At 52.9% G+C, this 16,453-nt stretch overlaps 1 protein-coding gene across 5 annotated transcripts in view; it reads right to left on the reverse strand.

The window, feature by feature from the left end:
- Nucleotides 1–16,453, reverse strand: part of KANK4 (KN motif and ankyrin repeat domains 4) — a 61,422-nt gene that overhangs the window by 20,953 nt on the left and 24,016 nt on the right. The window contains exons 2-4 of one of the 5 annotated variants that reach the window (XM_058538182.1): nt 15,081–15,282; nt 9,408–9,494; nt 1,474–3,411 (exon numbers count right to left, since the gene is read on the reverse strand). In XM_058538182.1, coding sequence (XP_058394165.1) covers nt 1,474–3,411; nt 9,408–9,426 — 1,957 coding nt within the window. In that variant the 5' untranslated portion in view covers nt 9,427–9,494; nt 15,081–15,282. The other 4 variants (XM_058538183.1, XM_058538180.1, XM_058538181.1 and 1 more) reach the window with 4 other exon arrangements.

A 16,453-nucleotide genomic window follows, 5' to 3' on the forward strand; every position in this document is an offset into this window, starting at 1 on the left:
ATTTGCTCAGGCAACGGCAGAGCCAGAGCCGAACTTGGCTCCCAGACTCCTGCTCCGCCGCTGCTCCCGGGCACCTCAGCCGACCTCCCTGGCTCATGTGCCAGTCGACACCTGTGATGTGGGGCAGGCACGCGCACACGTGAGCAAGGGCACGCATCTTCCGCGCTGTGCTCAAAGGGACAGGGGGCAAGACTAGAACCAGCACCGAACAATGAGGGAGCAGCCGGTTTGTGATCTGCGGCAGGAAGCTGACGCACACGCTGCTCGCTGAGCAAAGTGAAGTATGGTTCCACTTTACTCACAGAGGAGAATGTGTGCTCTGTTACGAGAGGAAGTGCCACTCAGCCACAGGGCCAACTGCCATGTGTGAGTATCACTCCATCTCTCACACCCACACACACACACAGAAAATATTCAGTGAAATATTTTCAGATCTCAATATCATGTTCCTCCAAACCCCAGCTGGACAAAACCTCTAGTGTGCAAAAACCGGAGGGGACCAGAGGAATGAAGAGCCCAGGAGACGATGGAGGGGCCGAGGCGTAGGGCACACACAGCCAGGGCCATTCTTCGCCCCATACATTGCCTTCGCGCAGTGCAACTGAGAAACAGGGTGGGTGCAGTGCTGTAGGCTTGGCAAGTGAAGAGTGGGCTGGATTTTAGCTCCCATGGACCCTCCCTGGCTGGCATCTCTGTGCCCTGTGCCGTGTGAACAGCTGTACGTGCTGGCCCTGCAGTCAGTCCCCATCGTAGAGCCAGGACGAGAGTAGGGTATGGAGCCCCACTGTTACGTGGATCAGTCTTTATTCCACTGGGTTCCTGGAGGGGCTTAAATCTTTTTAAAAACATACTCATGCAATTAAAACCCCTTTTCCCAACGGTATGGAGATTCCTCAAAGAATTAAAAATAGAGATGCCCTATGATCCAGCCATCCCACTACTGGGAATCTATCCAACGCACCTGAAATCAACAATCCAAAGAGGCTTATGCACCCCTATGTTCATTGCAGCATTATTCACCATAGCCAAGAAGTGGAAGCAACCTAAGTGTCCCTCGACTGACGACTGGATTAAGAAAATGTGGTATATATATACAATGGAATACTACTCAGCCATAAAAAAAGACAAAATCGTCCCATTTGCAACAACATGGATGGGCCTGGAGCGTATTATGTTAAGTGAAATAAGCCAGAAAGAGAAAGACAAACACTGTATGATCTCACTCATATGTGGAATATAAACCAACACATGGACAGAGAAAACTGGACTGTGGTTACCCCGGAAGTGGGGGTGGGGGGTGGGCACAAGGGGTGAAGGGAGTCATATATGGGGTGATGGACAAAAATGTACAACCCAAAATTTCACAATGTTAGAAACCATTAAAACATCAATAAAAAAAAAAAAAAACCCCTTTTCCCTTTGACTCGTCATGGAAAGGAGAAAGGGTTCCCCGTCTCGGGCACCAGTATTTACCCCTGGGTGGGGAGGCGCCGGGGGCCGGGGGCTCCTTCTGGGCTGGAGCCTGGGCGGAGCAGGCAGACAGCAGCAGGCTGAGGGAGCTCAGGAGCTGGGTCTGGGTGCTGCTGAGCTTGGAGGCGGGCTGCTTGAGGGCGCTGGCCAGCTCCGGGTACCCGTGCGCCAGGCAGCTCCACTGCTCCTGCAGCAGCTCCTGGATCTTCTTCACGTATTGCCCAAGAGTGGCATCTGCAGGTGAGCCGGGCGGCCTTCCCAGGCGCTCCCTCCCCGGGAGCTCTGAACCTGCCTCCTCCCTCCCTGCTGGGGGCGCCTTTCTGTCGCCGCTCCATGAAGAGCCTCCTGCTCCCCTACCCAGACCCCGGGCTCCCCCCTGAGGGTCTCCCCGCTGCTCAGAGCCTGCTTCTTCGATCCGGAGCTCAGTGGAGAGGCAGCTATGTAAAGAGGGGTTGAGGACCATCTTGGGTCCCTGCAGCAGTGACAGCTGGGGCGGTGGCACCAATCCTGCTGGGCTCAGATCCCTGCATTTGTGATTGTCCTGTCCCCACAGAAGGCCATTCTCCTCTCCTCTGGCCCCCCCGCCTTCGGATCCCATGCTGCCCACAAGGTTGACCCCAATGCTCTTGTCACACAACTCCCTGGCCAGGAGTCTGTGGAGAGGGTCAGTGTTGACCATGGCGTCAGTCTGGCCCCGCGTGTCTTTGGTGTCCTCCTGGCTAAGCTTTGCTGCCAGTTGAGCCACGGTGTGCTCCAGCTCCTGAATCCTGTGCCCCCGGGCCTTGAACTCCTCCTCCTGCTGCTGGAGGGCAGCTCTGACCCGGGCCAGCTCCTCAGTTCTTGCAGACAACTCACCCTCAAGGTCCGAGAGCTGCTGCTGCAGGCCGGAGACACTGCCGGGGTCCAGGGTGGCGAGACCCAGGCTTTCCTCTGTGACCCGGACGCCGATGCTCCTCACGTCCACCTCTACAGGTGGCGGCGGGGGGATCTCGCTGATGTTGAGCTCAATTTCCTCCAGGGGGAGCTCATTCTCAGGGGTGGGTGATGGCAGAGGTGGGGGGCTTGGTGTTGGGGAGCCAGGGGTGACCTCCATCTCTGCTTCTCTGGCTTCGTGTTCGTCTTCGGCATCCTCCAGAAGTAAAAGTGCATTCTGGGATGAGAAGGGAGGACTTGGGGGAGAGAGGTGACTTGGAGCCTCTTCTTCACCCCCTGGAGACTCAGTCCCCTCCCGGACCTGCTCTGGGACCCCCGGCACCAGGTCTCTAAACTCTCTGACCTTGGGCTGAGCCGCTGCTCGTGGGGTGGAGCTCTGAAAACCTGCAAATCCTTCTGCAGGGCCAAAGGAGCCGTCACAGACACTGCCCTCGCCCTGAAGCGGAGGAAGTGCGGGAGGCATGGGGGCACCTGACTTTAGGCTTGGGTCCTCCGAGGCCCTGTTTTGCGGCAGCGTGGCTGGCATGCTGGACGCTCTCAGAAGCTGGGGCCGTCCACTCCCGGGGGCGAGCTCAGCCTCCCCCGGAGCCGCGGCCTCCAGCTGTCTGGCAGTCTCGGCCAACAGGGCCTTCCTGCGGAAGCTCACCTCACTCCCGCTGGCGGGGGCTCGGGGGTGACCCCCGGGCGGCAGGGACTGGGCTCGCCCCTCTGTCCCGAGCGACCCCTTCCTCGGCACCACTGGGGACCAGTTCTGGCGGGGAAGAGGAAGAGCAGTGTGGGGGCGCGCCCCACTGTCGGGAAGGCTGAAGTTTCGGGGCAAGGTGCTAAACTTGGCCTGCTTGGCCCTTCTGTGGATGGGAATCCTTTTGATGGTGTGGCCCTTCTCGATGTCATCCACATACTTGAGGAAGTCCAGGTCTAAGTGAAAGCCATATGGGGTCTCCACGGAGTAGGGGTGGCTCTTGGGAGGCTCTTTCTCTTCATCCCCCTGAGAGGTCTGGTCTTTGGCTGGGAGAAAAAAGACGTAAAAAAGAAGCACAATGTTAATAAGATTACAAGGTTGTGAGGCCCAATATCTGTGATTTTGACTTAACGCTCTCACGTGAGACTTCTCCTAAACACTCCAGCCTCTAAATTATGCAGAGGTGCTCAAAAGACCATGTGGAGAGACCATGGTATTAAATCAGTGTATACTTAGCCAGTGTCTGCCAGGAAACAGGTAGAGGGAATCGTTTCCAGTGCGCAGTGTGCCATCTCAGCTACTACTGCGGAATCTGCCTGCAGACCAGCAAAACAAAACAGTCCCGTGCTGTTTTTCTGGGTTTGAGTCAGGTAATTGCTGAACTGAAGTGGCAAGGAATTTGCCAAATCAGGGTATAATTATGAACATGGAAGGTTTCAAAGGATGAGATACGCAATTGTCTCAACATTCAAAAAGAACCTTGCATTATTCAAGTGGGTACTAGTAAACCTTGCTAAAGCCAGATATCAAGGAGTTATGCCTTCTACATTATTGAAGCTTCCTCAGATCCCTGAGCCTCTAGGTACATGAAGATCAGAGAGAAGTGGGACACGGAATCATGCACAGCCCATGCTCTTTGCACCCGAAAACTGCTTAGTGCTTAACAAACACGAATTCCACTTTCAAAAACTCTTGCCAAGTAAAGAAATATTTTTCACAGACTGGAATAAAGGTTGCGAGGGAAAAGGGACAATTAATGTCAAAAGGGACATTGGCATACATCCTCCAAGAGACGTGGGACTCATGACTTTTCAGGGCAGCCCAAACTCGTGGGGACACGGTGATGAGGAAGTTCTCCATCACGCCAAGGCCCCACTGATCTTGCCTCCAACAGAGGACGCTGATGACAAGTCAGCCCTTTGCTTATCTGAATCCTAGTAGCCTCCTCTTCAGGTTGAAAAGTGTTTGCTCCTTCGATGTTCCTCACGTGACACCCCTTATTATCGCTGTGACATTCCACTAAACATGCTCTGAAAATGCTGAGCTCAGGAGAGGACGTTCGTGGAGAGCACAGAGCCAAAGAATACGGACTCGAGCCTGCTCTTTGTCTGAGCTCTGTGACCTCCCTGTGTCCCCTCATCTGTAAGACAGGAATAATAACAGGTGGTAAGATGAGACTATTGGGAGGACTGATTAATTAATACATATAAAGTGCTTAGAACAATGCCTGGCACATGATAAACATTCCATACATGCTCGATACTGTAGTTATTATCGTTGTGGAAGCCCAAAACACGGAGAACTGAAGCCCATAACGGAAGCCGATTTGCTGGATAACAGGAGGGGCTCCACCTACTCTGTGTGGCAGACTGACTGCTTGGTTCTCAGGGTAACAGCCCGGGGGCAAAATTACAAAACAGCAGTAACTCAGTTTACTTACCTCAACCACTATTTCTTGAGCACCTATGTGTTGGTGCTAAGCTGGCCCCCAACGACACAGAGATGGATCAGGAATAGCCCTGCCCTCAAAAAATGTACGGTCAAGAAGGAGAAACACCAACAAGTAAGTGCAGTGTGAGAGGACGGTAACAGAGGCACATCAAGGAGCAGTCCTCACTCCTGACTCATTTTCCCCGTTTCTCCAGAATGACTTTCTTGGACTTGGAGGTTAATTCTGCCTCGGTAGGAGAGGGATGACTTTACAAAAGCAACATTTGGCTGGGCGTTAAATGAACAAATAGCAGTTTTCCAGGAGAACAAGAGGGTGAAAGACATTGTAGCTGTTTATCTCCAAGATGGCACCATCAATTCCTACCCCTCTAGACAGGCAAGGGAAGCCCACATTGAGAGCTGTGGTCTATTTCCTCACCCCTCTGAATCTGGGCTGGCCTGTGACTGCTTTGACCCCAAAAAAATGGCGGAAACGATGCTGAGAGAATTCCAAGGCTAGGTCATAAGAAGCCTGTAGGTTCCAGCTGGGTCTCTTAGAAGGCACACCCAGTGGGAAGCCGGAATCCGTGTGAGGAGTCCAGCTTCCCTGAGACTGCCACGCTGTGAGGAAGCCCAAGTAGCAGAGAGAGGTCACGTGGAGAGAGTGGAGCGATGCCCGGCCAGCCCAGCCCAGTGCAGGCAGGAGTGGAAGAGCCTTCAGACGGCTGTGGCCTCAGCCACCACCTGATGTCAACAAGAGGAGGGACCCCAAGTGAGAACCACCCAGCTGAGCCTCTGTTAATAATCATGGCTGTTTTAAGCCACTAGGTTTTGGGTGGTTTGTTATGCAGCAATAGAGAGCCAGGACAGGTTCTAGTTAGACATCAGAGAACGTGCAGAGGCACGGAGCTGTGCAATTCCACAGTAACTCAGGGTTCTGTAAACGCAGTTGATACGGCTGGAACTGAAAGTGTAGTGGAGAAGGAGAGGGGGAGAAAAAGATACAATTGGCAGGCCAGCAAAGCCAGGTCATGAAGCAACTTGTGTGCATGCCAACAAGCTTCCACTTCACTGTCTAGGTAACAGGGGCATCGAAGGGCTTTACACAAGGGCGAGACTTGGTCAAATGTGATTTCACCCAGGGCATTCTTGCAGAGGATTAGAGGACCAGTTGGGAGACTGCTGACAAGGCCCAGGTGAGAGAAGCTGAAGGGATGGAGAGAAAGGGCAGGGTACAGAGAAGGTGGAATGATGGTGTTCCCTGGGGCACATTTTGGATGCTTTTCCCCTATGGGTGATGACATACTGGGGCTGAGCTCATCCCACTTGCCTGTCTAATCTCTCCTGCGGCCGGTGCCACATGATTGTCAGGGGACTCTGTGCTTAGGGAAGTACAGTCATCACCAACGAGCTAAACGAAGCCGGCCAGACACACGAAGGCTTGAGTCTACGAGCCTCAATGCCGAGGGAGCCGCAGGGCCTGTGGGCAGTTATGTCAGAACCGCCACGGGAGACAGAAGGAGGCACTGGTGCTGATCCCCAGGATGGTTCCCTTTGGGTTCCAGAGGTCCTGTGGCAGATACCTGGACTCCAGACGGATAAGGAGTAAACACTCCTCCAGCACCCAGAAGATTCCAAATAAGTCCCATTTACCCACACAATTGTTTCCCAACCTGCTTTCCCCCAGCAGTTTCAGTAAATGAGAGCACTTGCTCTCTGTTAGTTTTGCAAGCTGAACCTGGCTGTAGTCTTAGGCCTCCTGGTCCACCCTGCAGCCGCCCGGATTACAGGGACAGGCCAAGTCAGAGAGGAGATATTTGTCTAAAGTTAAGTAGAGAGCAGATTTATGACCCAGAAGGCAAAGAACTCTCCTAAAGGAGAGGTTGCATTATTTATCTGCTTATTGCCTCAATTCAGTAGAAATGCACTGATTTACCGAGCGGCCTCTTGGAGCAGGTCCAGAGCACAAATACAATAATAGCATCAAATAAGAAACTGCAGATTCAAAGGCAAAATCTTCCACAAGGGAGACCGAGGGGAACCAAAGGCGTCTGGAGCCTGAGCAGCTATCCAGGATGACAGGTTTAGTCCGTGCTTTCCTAAGCCAGCACTATGGGGTATCGCGCGCACACACACACGCGCGCGCACACACACGCGCACACACACACATCCACTGTGCTGCGTGCCTGCACCCGCCACCCTGCATCCCTCTCTTTCTCCCAGTGCAAGAGGAAGGCAGGACCTTGAACAAGGGTGCCTGACCTGATATGCTGGGAGACCTGCACTCCCAGTAAGCTCTGCTCCTCTTAATTCCACCTGGTGACAGGTACGCAGGAGCTCAGAATTCCGGGCACTAAGCCAGGGTGAGAATTCATCAGGAGCACTGTCTCTGCTCAAAATGAACTTCAGATCAGATAACCCAACGCAGAGCCAACCTGGCTAGATTAGAGTCCTGCCTTGGTCATCTCCTCCCTCTGTGATTCTGGGCAAATTATTTAATTTCCCTGTGCCTCAGTCTCTCCATTTGTAACTCAGCAATCATGATTCCTAATTCACAGGGTTTCTGTGGGTGTTGGCACTGATGGTGGAGAGCACGGCGCAGGCCCTCAACGAGGGAGCGGAAGACAAGGACGGCTGGTTCTGAGTGGGGCAGGGTTGGCTGAGGATGTGCTCTCTCCTTGGAATGTTCAACTCTGTTGGGACAACAGCCCCAAGAGGGAATGATAGTCCAAGAAAATAATTCTGGAGAAACTGGGAAAATGAGTCAGGCGAGAAGGAAAAAGTAAGACAGACGAGGCTCGGAGCTGCCTAGAACTCCCCCCTGAGTCTTGGTCTGAGGCACAGCAGATGGCTAGGCCCTTGAAAGGACCTGCAAACACAGTCACAGCCTGAGAGCTGCACACAGACACGGGAAAGGGGATTGGAGGGGCCAGGGAAGGAGGGATGGCCCCGTGATTATCTTGAGGGACAGAGTGAAGTGAGGCAGGTGAGCAAACCAACCAGAGGCATTTAAACTGAGAAAAAAGGTCCAAAAGCCTATACTCAGTTCCTAAAGGAAATGGGAAAAGCAGAAACTGGAGAGACAGTGGCCAAAAATACAGCCAGAAAGAAGGGGAACTTAATGAGCCTCTTTAACAGGCTGAGACAGCGACGGAAGCTTCTCCCTCTCCTGCCTTTATTTTGTGAGACGTGTGTGCCCGGGGAGGGTGCCTTTCCTGAGCAGGTTGTGAACGATCACGTGGGAGCTGCCGTGTAGGAGGCTGAGCAGGGACAAATGAGGCAGGCAGCGACGACAGGCCCCAGGGCACTGAGGGAATTAGCTGGTGTTCTGTGGGACCACGTCCACGGATGCACTGACAAGACAGCTCTCTGGGGAGAAAGACAGACTCTTGAAATACATGGTGACTGCATTTGGAAAGAAGGACGAGGCAGGGCTGGAGCTGCTGTCTGGTCCCTAGGTCTTGCGCCAGCGAAGGGTCAGGTGATTCAAGGGGGATTATCGGCTCTCCTGTTTCCTGACATATGGTGATCTGGAAAAAGCATTTCACCAGAAGTCAGGAAGTCAGGGTCTAGTCTACGACCTTTGGCAAGTTTCCTGGGGAGGGAAGAGGGGAACACTCATCGAGACATTTGCTGTGCAAGATGCTCATTACTCAAGAACCTTACATGCATTAACACCAACCCCGTGCAGTAGGTATTAATACCTGCCCACAGACCAGGTGTGGGAGACTGTTGCAAAAATAACCACAACTATACCCCACTCTTGGGTGGTCCCCTCCCACACTGACCCTGGGCTTGGCCTTGTGATGCTCTGGCCAGTGGGTGCACAGCACACATGACACATGCAGAGACTTGAAAACTGCTTGCACGTTGGGGTTTGTCTGTCCTTGCCATGCTTGGGACCCTTCTGCCACCATGTGAACAAACCCCACCAGCCTGCTGGACAGCAAGAGACAGGTGGCCGAATCACCACCAATGCCCCAGGAGACATGGAGTCGACCACCAGACATGCAAGGGCGGCCATTCTCAACCATCCCGCCAAGTCACCCAGAAGACCTGAGACACACGAACAAGCCCAGCAAAGGTCAGCCAGGCCGGCACAGACCAGAGCAACGGCCTAGCCAAGCCACAGAGTCTCCTGAGAAACAATAAATACCTTTCCTTTGAGTGAATAAACTTTTGAGTGGTTTGTTACACAGCAAAGCTAACAGACACAAGAGGGGACTGAGGCTCAGAGAAGTTCAACGACTCGGAGACACACAGGTATGAAGGGAGCCTCTTTCACCACATTGTGTCTCTCACTTAGACCTAAAGTTCCTCATCTCTAAAATGAGGGTAATGAGTGAGAGCATCCTGCTCCCTTCCTGGTGCTTGGATAAGATGCGAAAACACTCTGAAAATTACACAAGTCTGATATAAACATAAGGCTTCATTCTCATTCCTTACCATTTTCTCTCGTTCATACCTGAAATACATGGTTTGGGTCTCCCAGCACCGACTGTATGGGGAACGTGTCCTGCAGGGCCCCCCAGGCTATTTCCAGGATTGATGGTAACAATCCCTTCCAACCCACGTGCCCACTTTAGACGGGGGTACCCAGCAGCCTCCCTACCCTCTGTCTTCTCCATCATAGGGAATGATGACCGTCAGTCTCTCAAGCACTCTTCATCTGATAAGTCTGTAAAATTCGTCAGAAGCTCTGAAAGAAAGAAAGATTAGAGTTGAAATAAGTCTGGAGGGAACATAGCACCCAAGGAAGTAACAGTCATCTCTGCCTTTCTCCCAGGGGTGCCCATGAGCTCAGAGGCCTCCAGGGAGGGAGATTAAAAGCCTGTACACACCCCTAGAGTCCAATCCTGGGTGTGTCTTCATGGAATGGTAGCAATGGTCGACACCAAAGGAGTCAACCCCTCACTTGGCAGAAAGGAAACTGAGGCTCAGAAGTTGATTGCTCTGTGCCAGGCCTCAACACATTAGTGAAGGAGCTGGAACCAGACCCAGGGCTCCGACAACCAGCATGGTGCTGTTTCCAGAACGTCAAGAGCTGAAATCAACTCGCCCCATCATGGTAAAAGAACTTGAATCCATTTTCAGAAAAAGCTGGGATCAGGGTACCTATAAATGACCACTGACACCCCGATCAGCTTCAAGACAGAGGTGAGAGAATTCCAAGTGCTGACCCGGAGCTGACACCCAGAGGTGATTTCTTTCTTTTTTTTTTTTTTGTGAGGAAGATCAGCCCTGTGCTAACATCTGCCAATCCTCCTCTTTTTGCTGAGGAACACTGGCCCTGGGCTAACATCCATGCCCATCTTCCTCCATTTTATATGGGACGCCACCACAGCATGGCTTGCCAAGCGGTGCATCGGTGCGCACCCGGGATCCAAACCAGCGAACCCCAGGCCGCCGCATTGGAGCACGCGCACTTAACCGTTTGCGCCACCAGGCCGGCCCCCAGAGGTGATTTCTGATCATGCTACCTGGGTGGCCAGAGGACGAAGGTAACAATCAAGCGGAATACTGTCCTGGCTCTGAACTTGGGCACCTTGAGGTTCGATCATAAATTTCCCCCAAAGTTTTAATCCATTCCTAGGACTCTTTCTTAGAATGGTAAACAACCTGGCTCCAGCCCCCATTACAACAAATCACCCAGGAAATTGGCCTTTTATGGTTGCACCTCCACACACATCAGGATAATGAGTTATCTGTGACACCTCAGCGGTGGGCGTGGGGTTGTTTTAGGAATTCCTACATGCTTGACAACAACTCCAGGGTTTGGGGGGGGACTGGGAGTGAGAGAAGGGTGAGGGGCGGCCCCCAGCAACGCAGGATGCACAAGAGGGGAACAAACAAGTAAACTGAGAAGAGGGCGGGGAAAAGCAGGCCTGTCAAAGAAGAGGAAGTCCCAGGTCTGCCCCACAGGGAGTACGTGTCCCTCTCTCTGCTTGCCCGGCTCTCGCTCTGGCTCCTCCAACCACGGGCACGCAGCTGAGAGGGGCCTTTCCCTGTGCAGGTGTGACGGTCGAAGGGCAGGCAGAGACACTCCCTGCAGAGGGGATGCCCACACTAAGTCCCTCGCTCACCTTTGAGGCAACTAGTACTGGAGTTTGGAGTGGCACAGAGCTGGAGTAGAGGAGGAGCAGGAGTAGGGATAAGGAGGGTGGTGGTCCTGGAGGCTGAGTGTGGCCACTACGGGGGCAGACAGTGGAGAGGCCTGGAAGGTTCTAACCTGGGGCGAGGGAGGTCATCCTTGTTAGAAAGGGAAGGTTCTGAAACTGCCTAAGTTTGATATGGATAAAGAAAATGTGGTGTGTATATATATATATATATATATACATACACATACATATATATATATATATAATGGAATATTATTCAGCCATACAAAAGAAGGAAGCCCTGCCATCTGAGACAACATGGATGGACCTGAGGGCATTATGCTAAAGGAAATAAGTCGACAGAGGAAGACAAATACTGCATGATCTCACTTATATGTGGAATCTAAAAAACAAAAAACACATGAGCTCACAGATTGGTGATTGCAGGGGGCGGGGAGTGGGGGAATAGAGGAAATGGGTGAAGGAGTCAAAAGGCACAAACTTCTAGTTATAAGTCCTGGGGTTGTATGCGCGGCACGGCAACTACAGTTAATAACACTGTACTGCATATTTGAAAGTTGCTAATAGAGTAGATCTTAAAAGTTCTCATCAGAAGAAAAAAAATGCATAACTATGTTGGTGTTGGATCTCAACTAGACTTATTGTGGGTGGTCATTTCATAACACAGACCTATATCAAATCATTACATCGTATACCTAAAACTAATACAGTGTTATATGTCAATTATATCTCAATTTAAAAAATAAATACAATGAAAAAAAACAAAAAGAAAAGAAAGGGAAGGTTCCCAGGCCGAGGACACTGCTTCAGGTCTGGGTGCCGCGGGTCCGCGGTCTGCAGGAGGCAGCGGAGCCCCCAGATGCCAGCGGGCAGAGAGGCTCGGCAGCTCCAGGGTGAAGCCTGGGGAGAAAGTGTGAGGCCACAGACCCTAAGCTGGGCCCCTCAGCCTGTCTCTCTAGCATCACGGCCTCTCCTCTCCCTTCTGCCCCCTCTTCCTGCCACCCCGTAACATGACTGAGCAACAGGCAGGCTCAGAGCACTTCACATACTGGAATTCTCTCATGCAATCCTCACCTAAGCCCAAGAGGATCACTATTGTCCCCATTTTTCACATAGGGAGACTGAGGCTGAGAGGGGTTACAGGCCTCCCAAATCACATAATAAGCAAGTGTTGGGGAAGAGTTGCCCTCATGCCTAACCAACGCCAAGCCCGTGCTGGGAGCGAGGTCACTTGTGAATGTCTGTCCACCCTGCGAGGCAGCCCGATGCTGGGACGGATCCCCAGCTCTCTCTGAGGGGAAATGCTCCCAACGGATGCTCCTCGTCTTCTCCCACAGCATCCCTGAAACGCCACCTGGGCATGAGACGGCAACTGCTCTCTTGGGGCCTCCTGGCCAGAGGCATGACCCTCTCCAAAGCTGGACTCCAAGCAGCAAGGCTCCCCTAGGCAGAGCAGACGGAGCTCTGGATGCACCAGCTCTCACCCCACCTCAGGGAGCTCGGTCTCGCACACTGCCTATGGTTAGAGTAGGACTCAGCCCTTCATCTAGCACATCGGGGAGCCTCAAATAACTCTGCAGCACACAGTAGGTCAAACCTCCCTAAAAAGAACCATAGAGACCTCTAACAGTTCTCTTTGACTTGACTTGGAATTAACCATTCCAAGGCTCCAGAAATTAGACGGCGCTGACACCCCGGCTCTGGAGGGGAGGGCCCAGCAGGCTTTTGCTCCAAGGGCTCCAAACTCAGGAGGGAAGGGGAGCTGCCGGCCCACATCCGGCCGCTTCCAGCCCGCCCACCCCAGCTTCTCCACTTTGGCCCAAGGTCTGACGGCAGACACCTTGGAACGTGGCTAAGGGGGCTCTCTTCCCGTGGGTGGATGTTTGACGTGGTCTGGTGAGTGGAAGCGAAGAGTAAATGCCACATGGACACACTGCTTTGTCTGCAGTACAACAGAGTAGGAGAAATGGCCTCGTTGGACGGAGCTCCCCTTTAAAATTCTGACATAAAGCAATTTGTTACTCGTTCTGTTAAGCTGCCTCCCCCGTGTTCAGAGCCTGCAGTACCCGGCGTGTGATGGAACTTTTCATCTGTTTGAGGCCCATCTCAGGCTTAAGGATGTCTGATGAGGTCTCATCTTCTCTCATCAGCTCATCGTATCCTGGGTGTCTGAGGATTTCTGGCTTTCTCTTTCCCTAGCCCTTTTCCCCACGGATCTGTAAGCTTGTGAAGGTCAGAATTCCTGCAGGACTATTTCAGTCCCCCCCCGCCTCCACACCCCCTGTACCTTAACATGTGGCAGTCACTCAGTCCACGGGGCCATCTCCAAGTTACAAATGAGGAAAGGAGGCCACAAGGAGGCTATGTGGCGAATGCGGAGTTACCCAGTTAACTAGGGGCAGGACTGTGTGTGGGACTCCATCACCCCACACGGCCACTCAAAGCCAACGGGCAGTGAAGAGGTGGGACGGAGGCTGCCCGTTCAAACTCCACCGAAGAGGAGGCACTGGCAGCCAGAGCGGGGCCATGTGTAACTACCAGGCCGGCAGGGTCCACACCCAGCAGCGTGGACTCCCCGGGTCTGCCCAGCTCCGTAGTATATGCCCTCACCCACCCCCTCTCCACATTTATTCCTCTCATAATGCCATTTTCTATCTCATTTCTAACCGCAAAGCCAAATGCAAAGAAACCTTCCTTTACCTAGTCCTGAAACCGAAACCTAGTTCTGTACTTTTGTTCTCTTCAAATCTCTCTTTATTCTGCAATAATAAAAATGCCGTATTTCATCCCAGAACAGGCTGCATGCCAAAATAAACGGCACCTTGGATTTCCTTGAAAAGAAAGCTTGGCTCAAAGCACAGCCTTATTGCCATGAGAATTCTTGGAGAATTCAACCTTACAAAGTCAAATATTTAGCAAGGTAGCGCACTAAACAGCCCTCCTGTCAACCCCCACATGGTCTCTTGCAAAGACAAAGCGCTCTTTCCGAAAGAGAAAAAAAATTACCCTACCTCGTACGATCCTGCCAAAATGATGAGAGGCTCCTGTTTCCCATTCCAGGGCCCCAAACCCCGGAGTGCACACGTCCCCGTGCTAAGAAGCAGAAGGCGCCTGACAGCACCGCCTCACACAGAGGGCTGAAGCCCAGACACCGGGGCGAGACGCACTCCTGAGAAAGATTCTGCGAGACGAGTTCTCCAGCCGGCTCACTTCCCGCGACCCCGGAGACAAAGAGATAACTCATGCTCCATAAATGACACACTAACACAAGCTCATTAACTCTGTTCCCACATTTTTCTGCAAGTGCCCGTCATTTTTGCCTGCATTGCAGCAGCTGAACCCGGAGCTTCAGGAAGAGGAGAAAACTGTCGGGAGGAATGCTGGACCACAGTACCCTCCCTCGGCATCCTGCCCCTACCACAGCTGGAGCAGGAGCGCCAGCCCCTCCCAGAAAGCAGCGGCTGCTGGACCGACCAGAGTGACTGCTCCCGAGGTCAGCCAGCAGCATCGGCTTCCCAGCTGTTAAAGGATTTGGTCAGCTGATCTGTGACCTTGCTGGAAAAGCAAATCCTGACTTCCTTTCTGCTCCCGGGAAGAGGGGTGTGGGGTCAGGAAGGACTTCAATGCTCGATAAGCTGATACCGGATCTTGCAGAAAGAGGAAGAAAGTGCAAATTCTTCCACTAGAAAGTTAGTTCCCAGAGCTCTACCGCTGGGGAGGGACACATCTAAAGACACGAAACAGCACACCCCCGCCTCCCCCACATCCAGGCGCTCACCTGGGGGCCACAATTCATTAGGCTTTTCCTCCTGCCTTCCTGCAGCTGATGAGGCTCATTAACAAAATTGTTCCTAACGAGGATGCAGCTTCCTTAGGAGTTGAAACCCTCCAGTGGTGCCTCTCGTTCTTCCAGGCTCTGCTTTAGAACCCCCACCCCCCGCCCTGCCTCCTGTGGTCCTGCAACCTGCGAAGCTTCTGTGAACAAGCCCAGACCGCTGGCTGCCCTGATCACTCAGTGACTGAAGTCTGTTGGCGGAGCAGGAAGAAAGAGTGACCAGTGAGTCCCGGCCAGACTGGCCGCTCCTGCCCCCTGCCACTCTGCCCATCTGATGCCCCGAGCACCGAAACGCACCCAATTCTGGCAGAAAGAGAAAAGCGAGGAGTACCTCCTGGAAGGACCCGGCAGGGCTTCCAGCTGCAGTGCAGAGCGGTGACTTGGGAGGGGCAGTGCAGGAGCAGGGAGACGGCAGCTGTTCGAGGAAGGTCTGGGGATGCGGCCGCCCCACTGCGGCCGCGGCTCTCGGGAGCAGAGGCAGGTGTGAGGGCTGGCACAGCTCCAGGCTCTCCAAGCCAGCACCACTGCCCGACCTGAGGGAGACACGGGGGTGGGGGCGGTCAGAAAGGGGCCAGGAGAGCGCTGGGCTCCTGCGGGCAGGCTCAGCAAGAGGATTACAGGGCCAGGCTCTAGTCAAACGAGGCTGTCTCGGGAAAAGAAGCCCCGTCAGTAAGATGTGTCGAAGCAGCTCTGACCTTCAGACACTGCCTGTCAAAGAGATGTGCTTTCAAAGGCTAGGGCAGATTCCACACTGAGATCGATGCCAGAGCCAAGAGTCACCCTGAAAGGCTGCCTGCACCCAGCCCAGTGCACCTGGAAAGCACTCACATCCCCAGTCCATTTATCCGCACGCCAGCCTGGGGCCGCCAGATGGGGTGAGCATCCCCACGGTACAGGTGAAGAGAGACAGACAGAAGGGACTTCCCCTGGCTCACCCAGGAGTGTGTCTGGATTAAAATGAAGATTCCTGGGGTAGAATTCTGTGTTCTTCCCACTACACTGGATCACATTCCGTATTTTCCTTGGAAGATTCTAGAGCATCTTGTTCAAGAAGGAGGTTAAGAAATTTACCAAAGGGCACGGGATGAGTGACGGACAAGACTATGGACCACCCACACTCACTTTCTCAACTGCTGAAAGTACTTTTCTGTGTTAACTAAGTACACAGACCAGACCATTAAGATTTTTTAAAAATCAGAAATATACCTTGAATTCTGAGGTTCTATGAAAAAATACACTGAGGAACAAACTGCCTCCCTGATAGATTTAAAATAGTCATTGGTCGTCCCTCCCAACTGGCTGGAGAAAGTTAGAGGCAGGTGACTTCTCCCAGGAAGCTCAGGGACAAGAGCCCAACTTCATGTGACCACCAAGCCCCCCAGAGAAGCCCCTGCACCACACGAGTTTATCCACGGGAGCTTTTCTGGCAGGAATCACTTGGCTGAGGAGCACTCTGCCTCCTGTTGCAATTTAGAAACCTTTGACTTCTATGGCTCAGGTCCCTTCCGCCGCAGGATGGGAAAAGGTGGACTGTCCAAGCCAGGCAAGATGGGCACTAGGCAAGCGGGAAAACGAGATGGAACTATCTACGAATGTGCCTTTTATCCTAGGTCCCTTAGGCTTTTGCACTCTGCTCAGGAAGGTCAGCCCTTGGGCGGTCTGTGCGATGATGATGAGGCAGGGCTGAAGAGAGGCGCTGGTTAG

The sequence above is a fragment of the Diceros bicornis genome, chromosome 4, assembly GCF_020826845.1.
Source record: "Diceros bicornis minor isolate mBicDic1 chromosome 4, mDicBic1.mat.cur, whole genome shotgun sequence".
Classification (NCBI taxonomy): domain Eukaryota; kingdom Metazoa; phylum Chordata; class Mammalia; order Perissodactyla; family Rhinocerotidae; genus Diceros; species Diceros bicornis.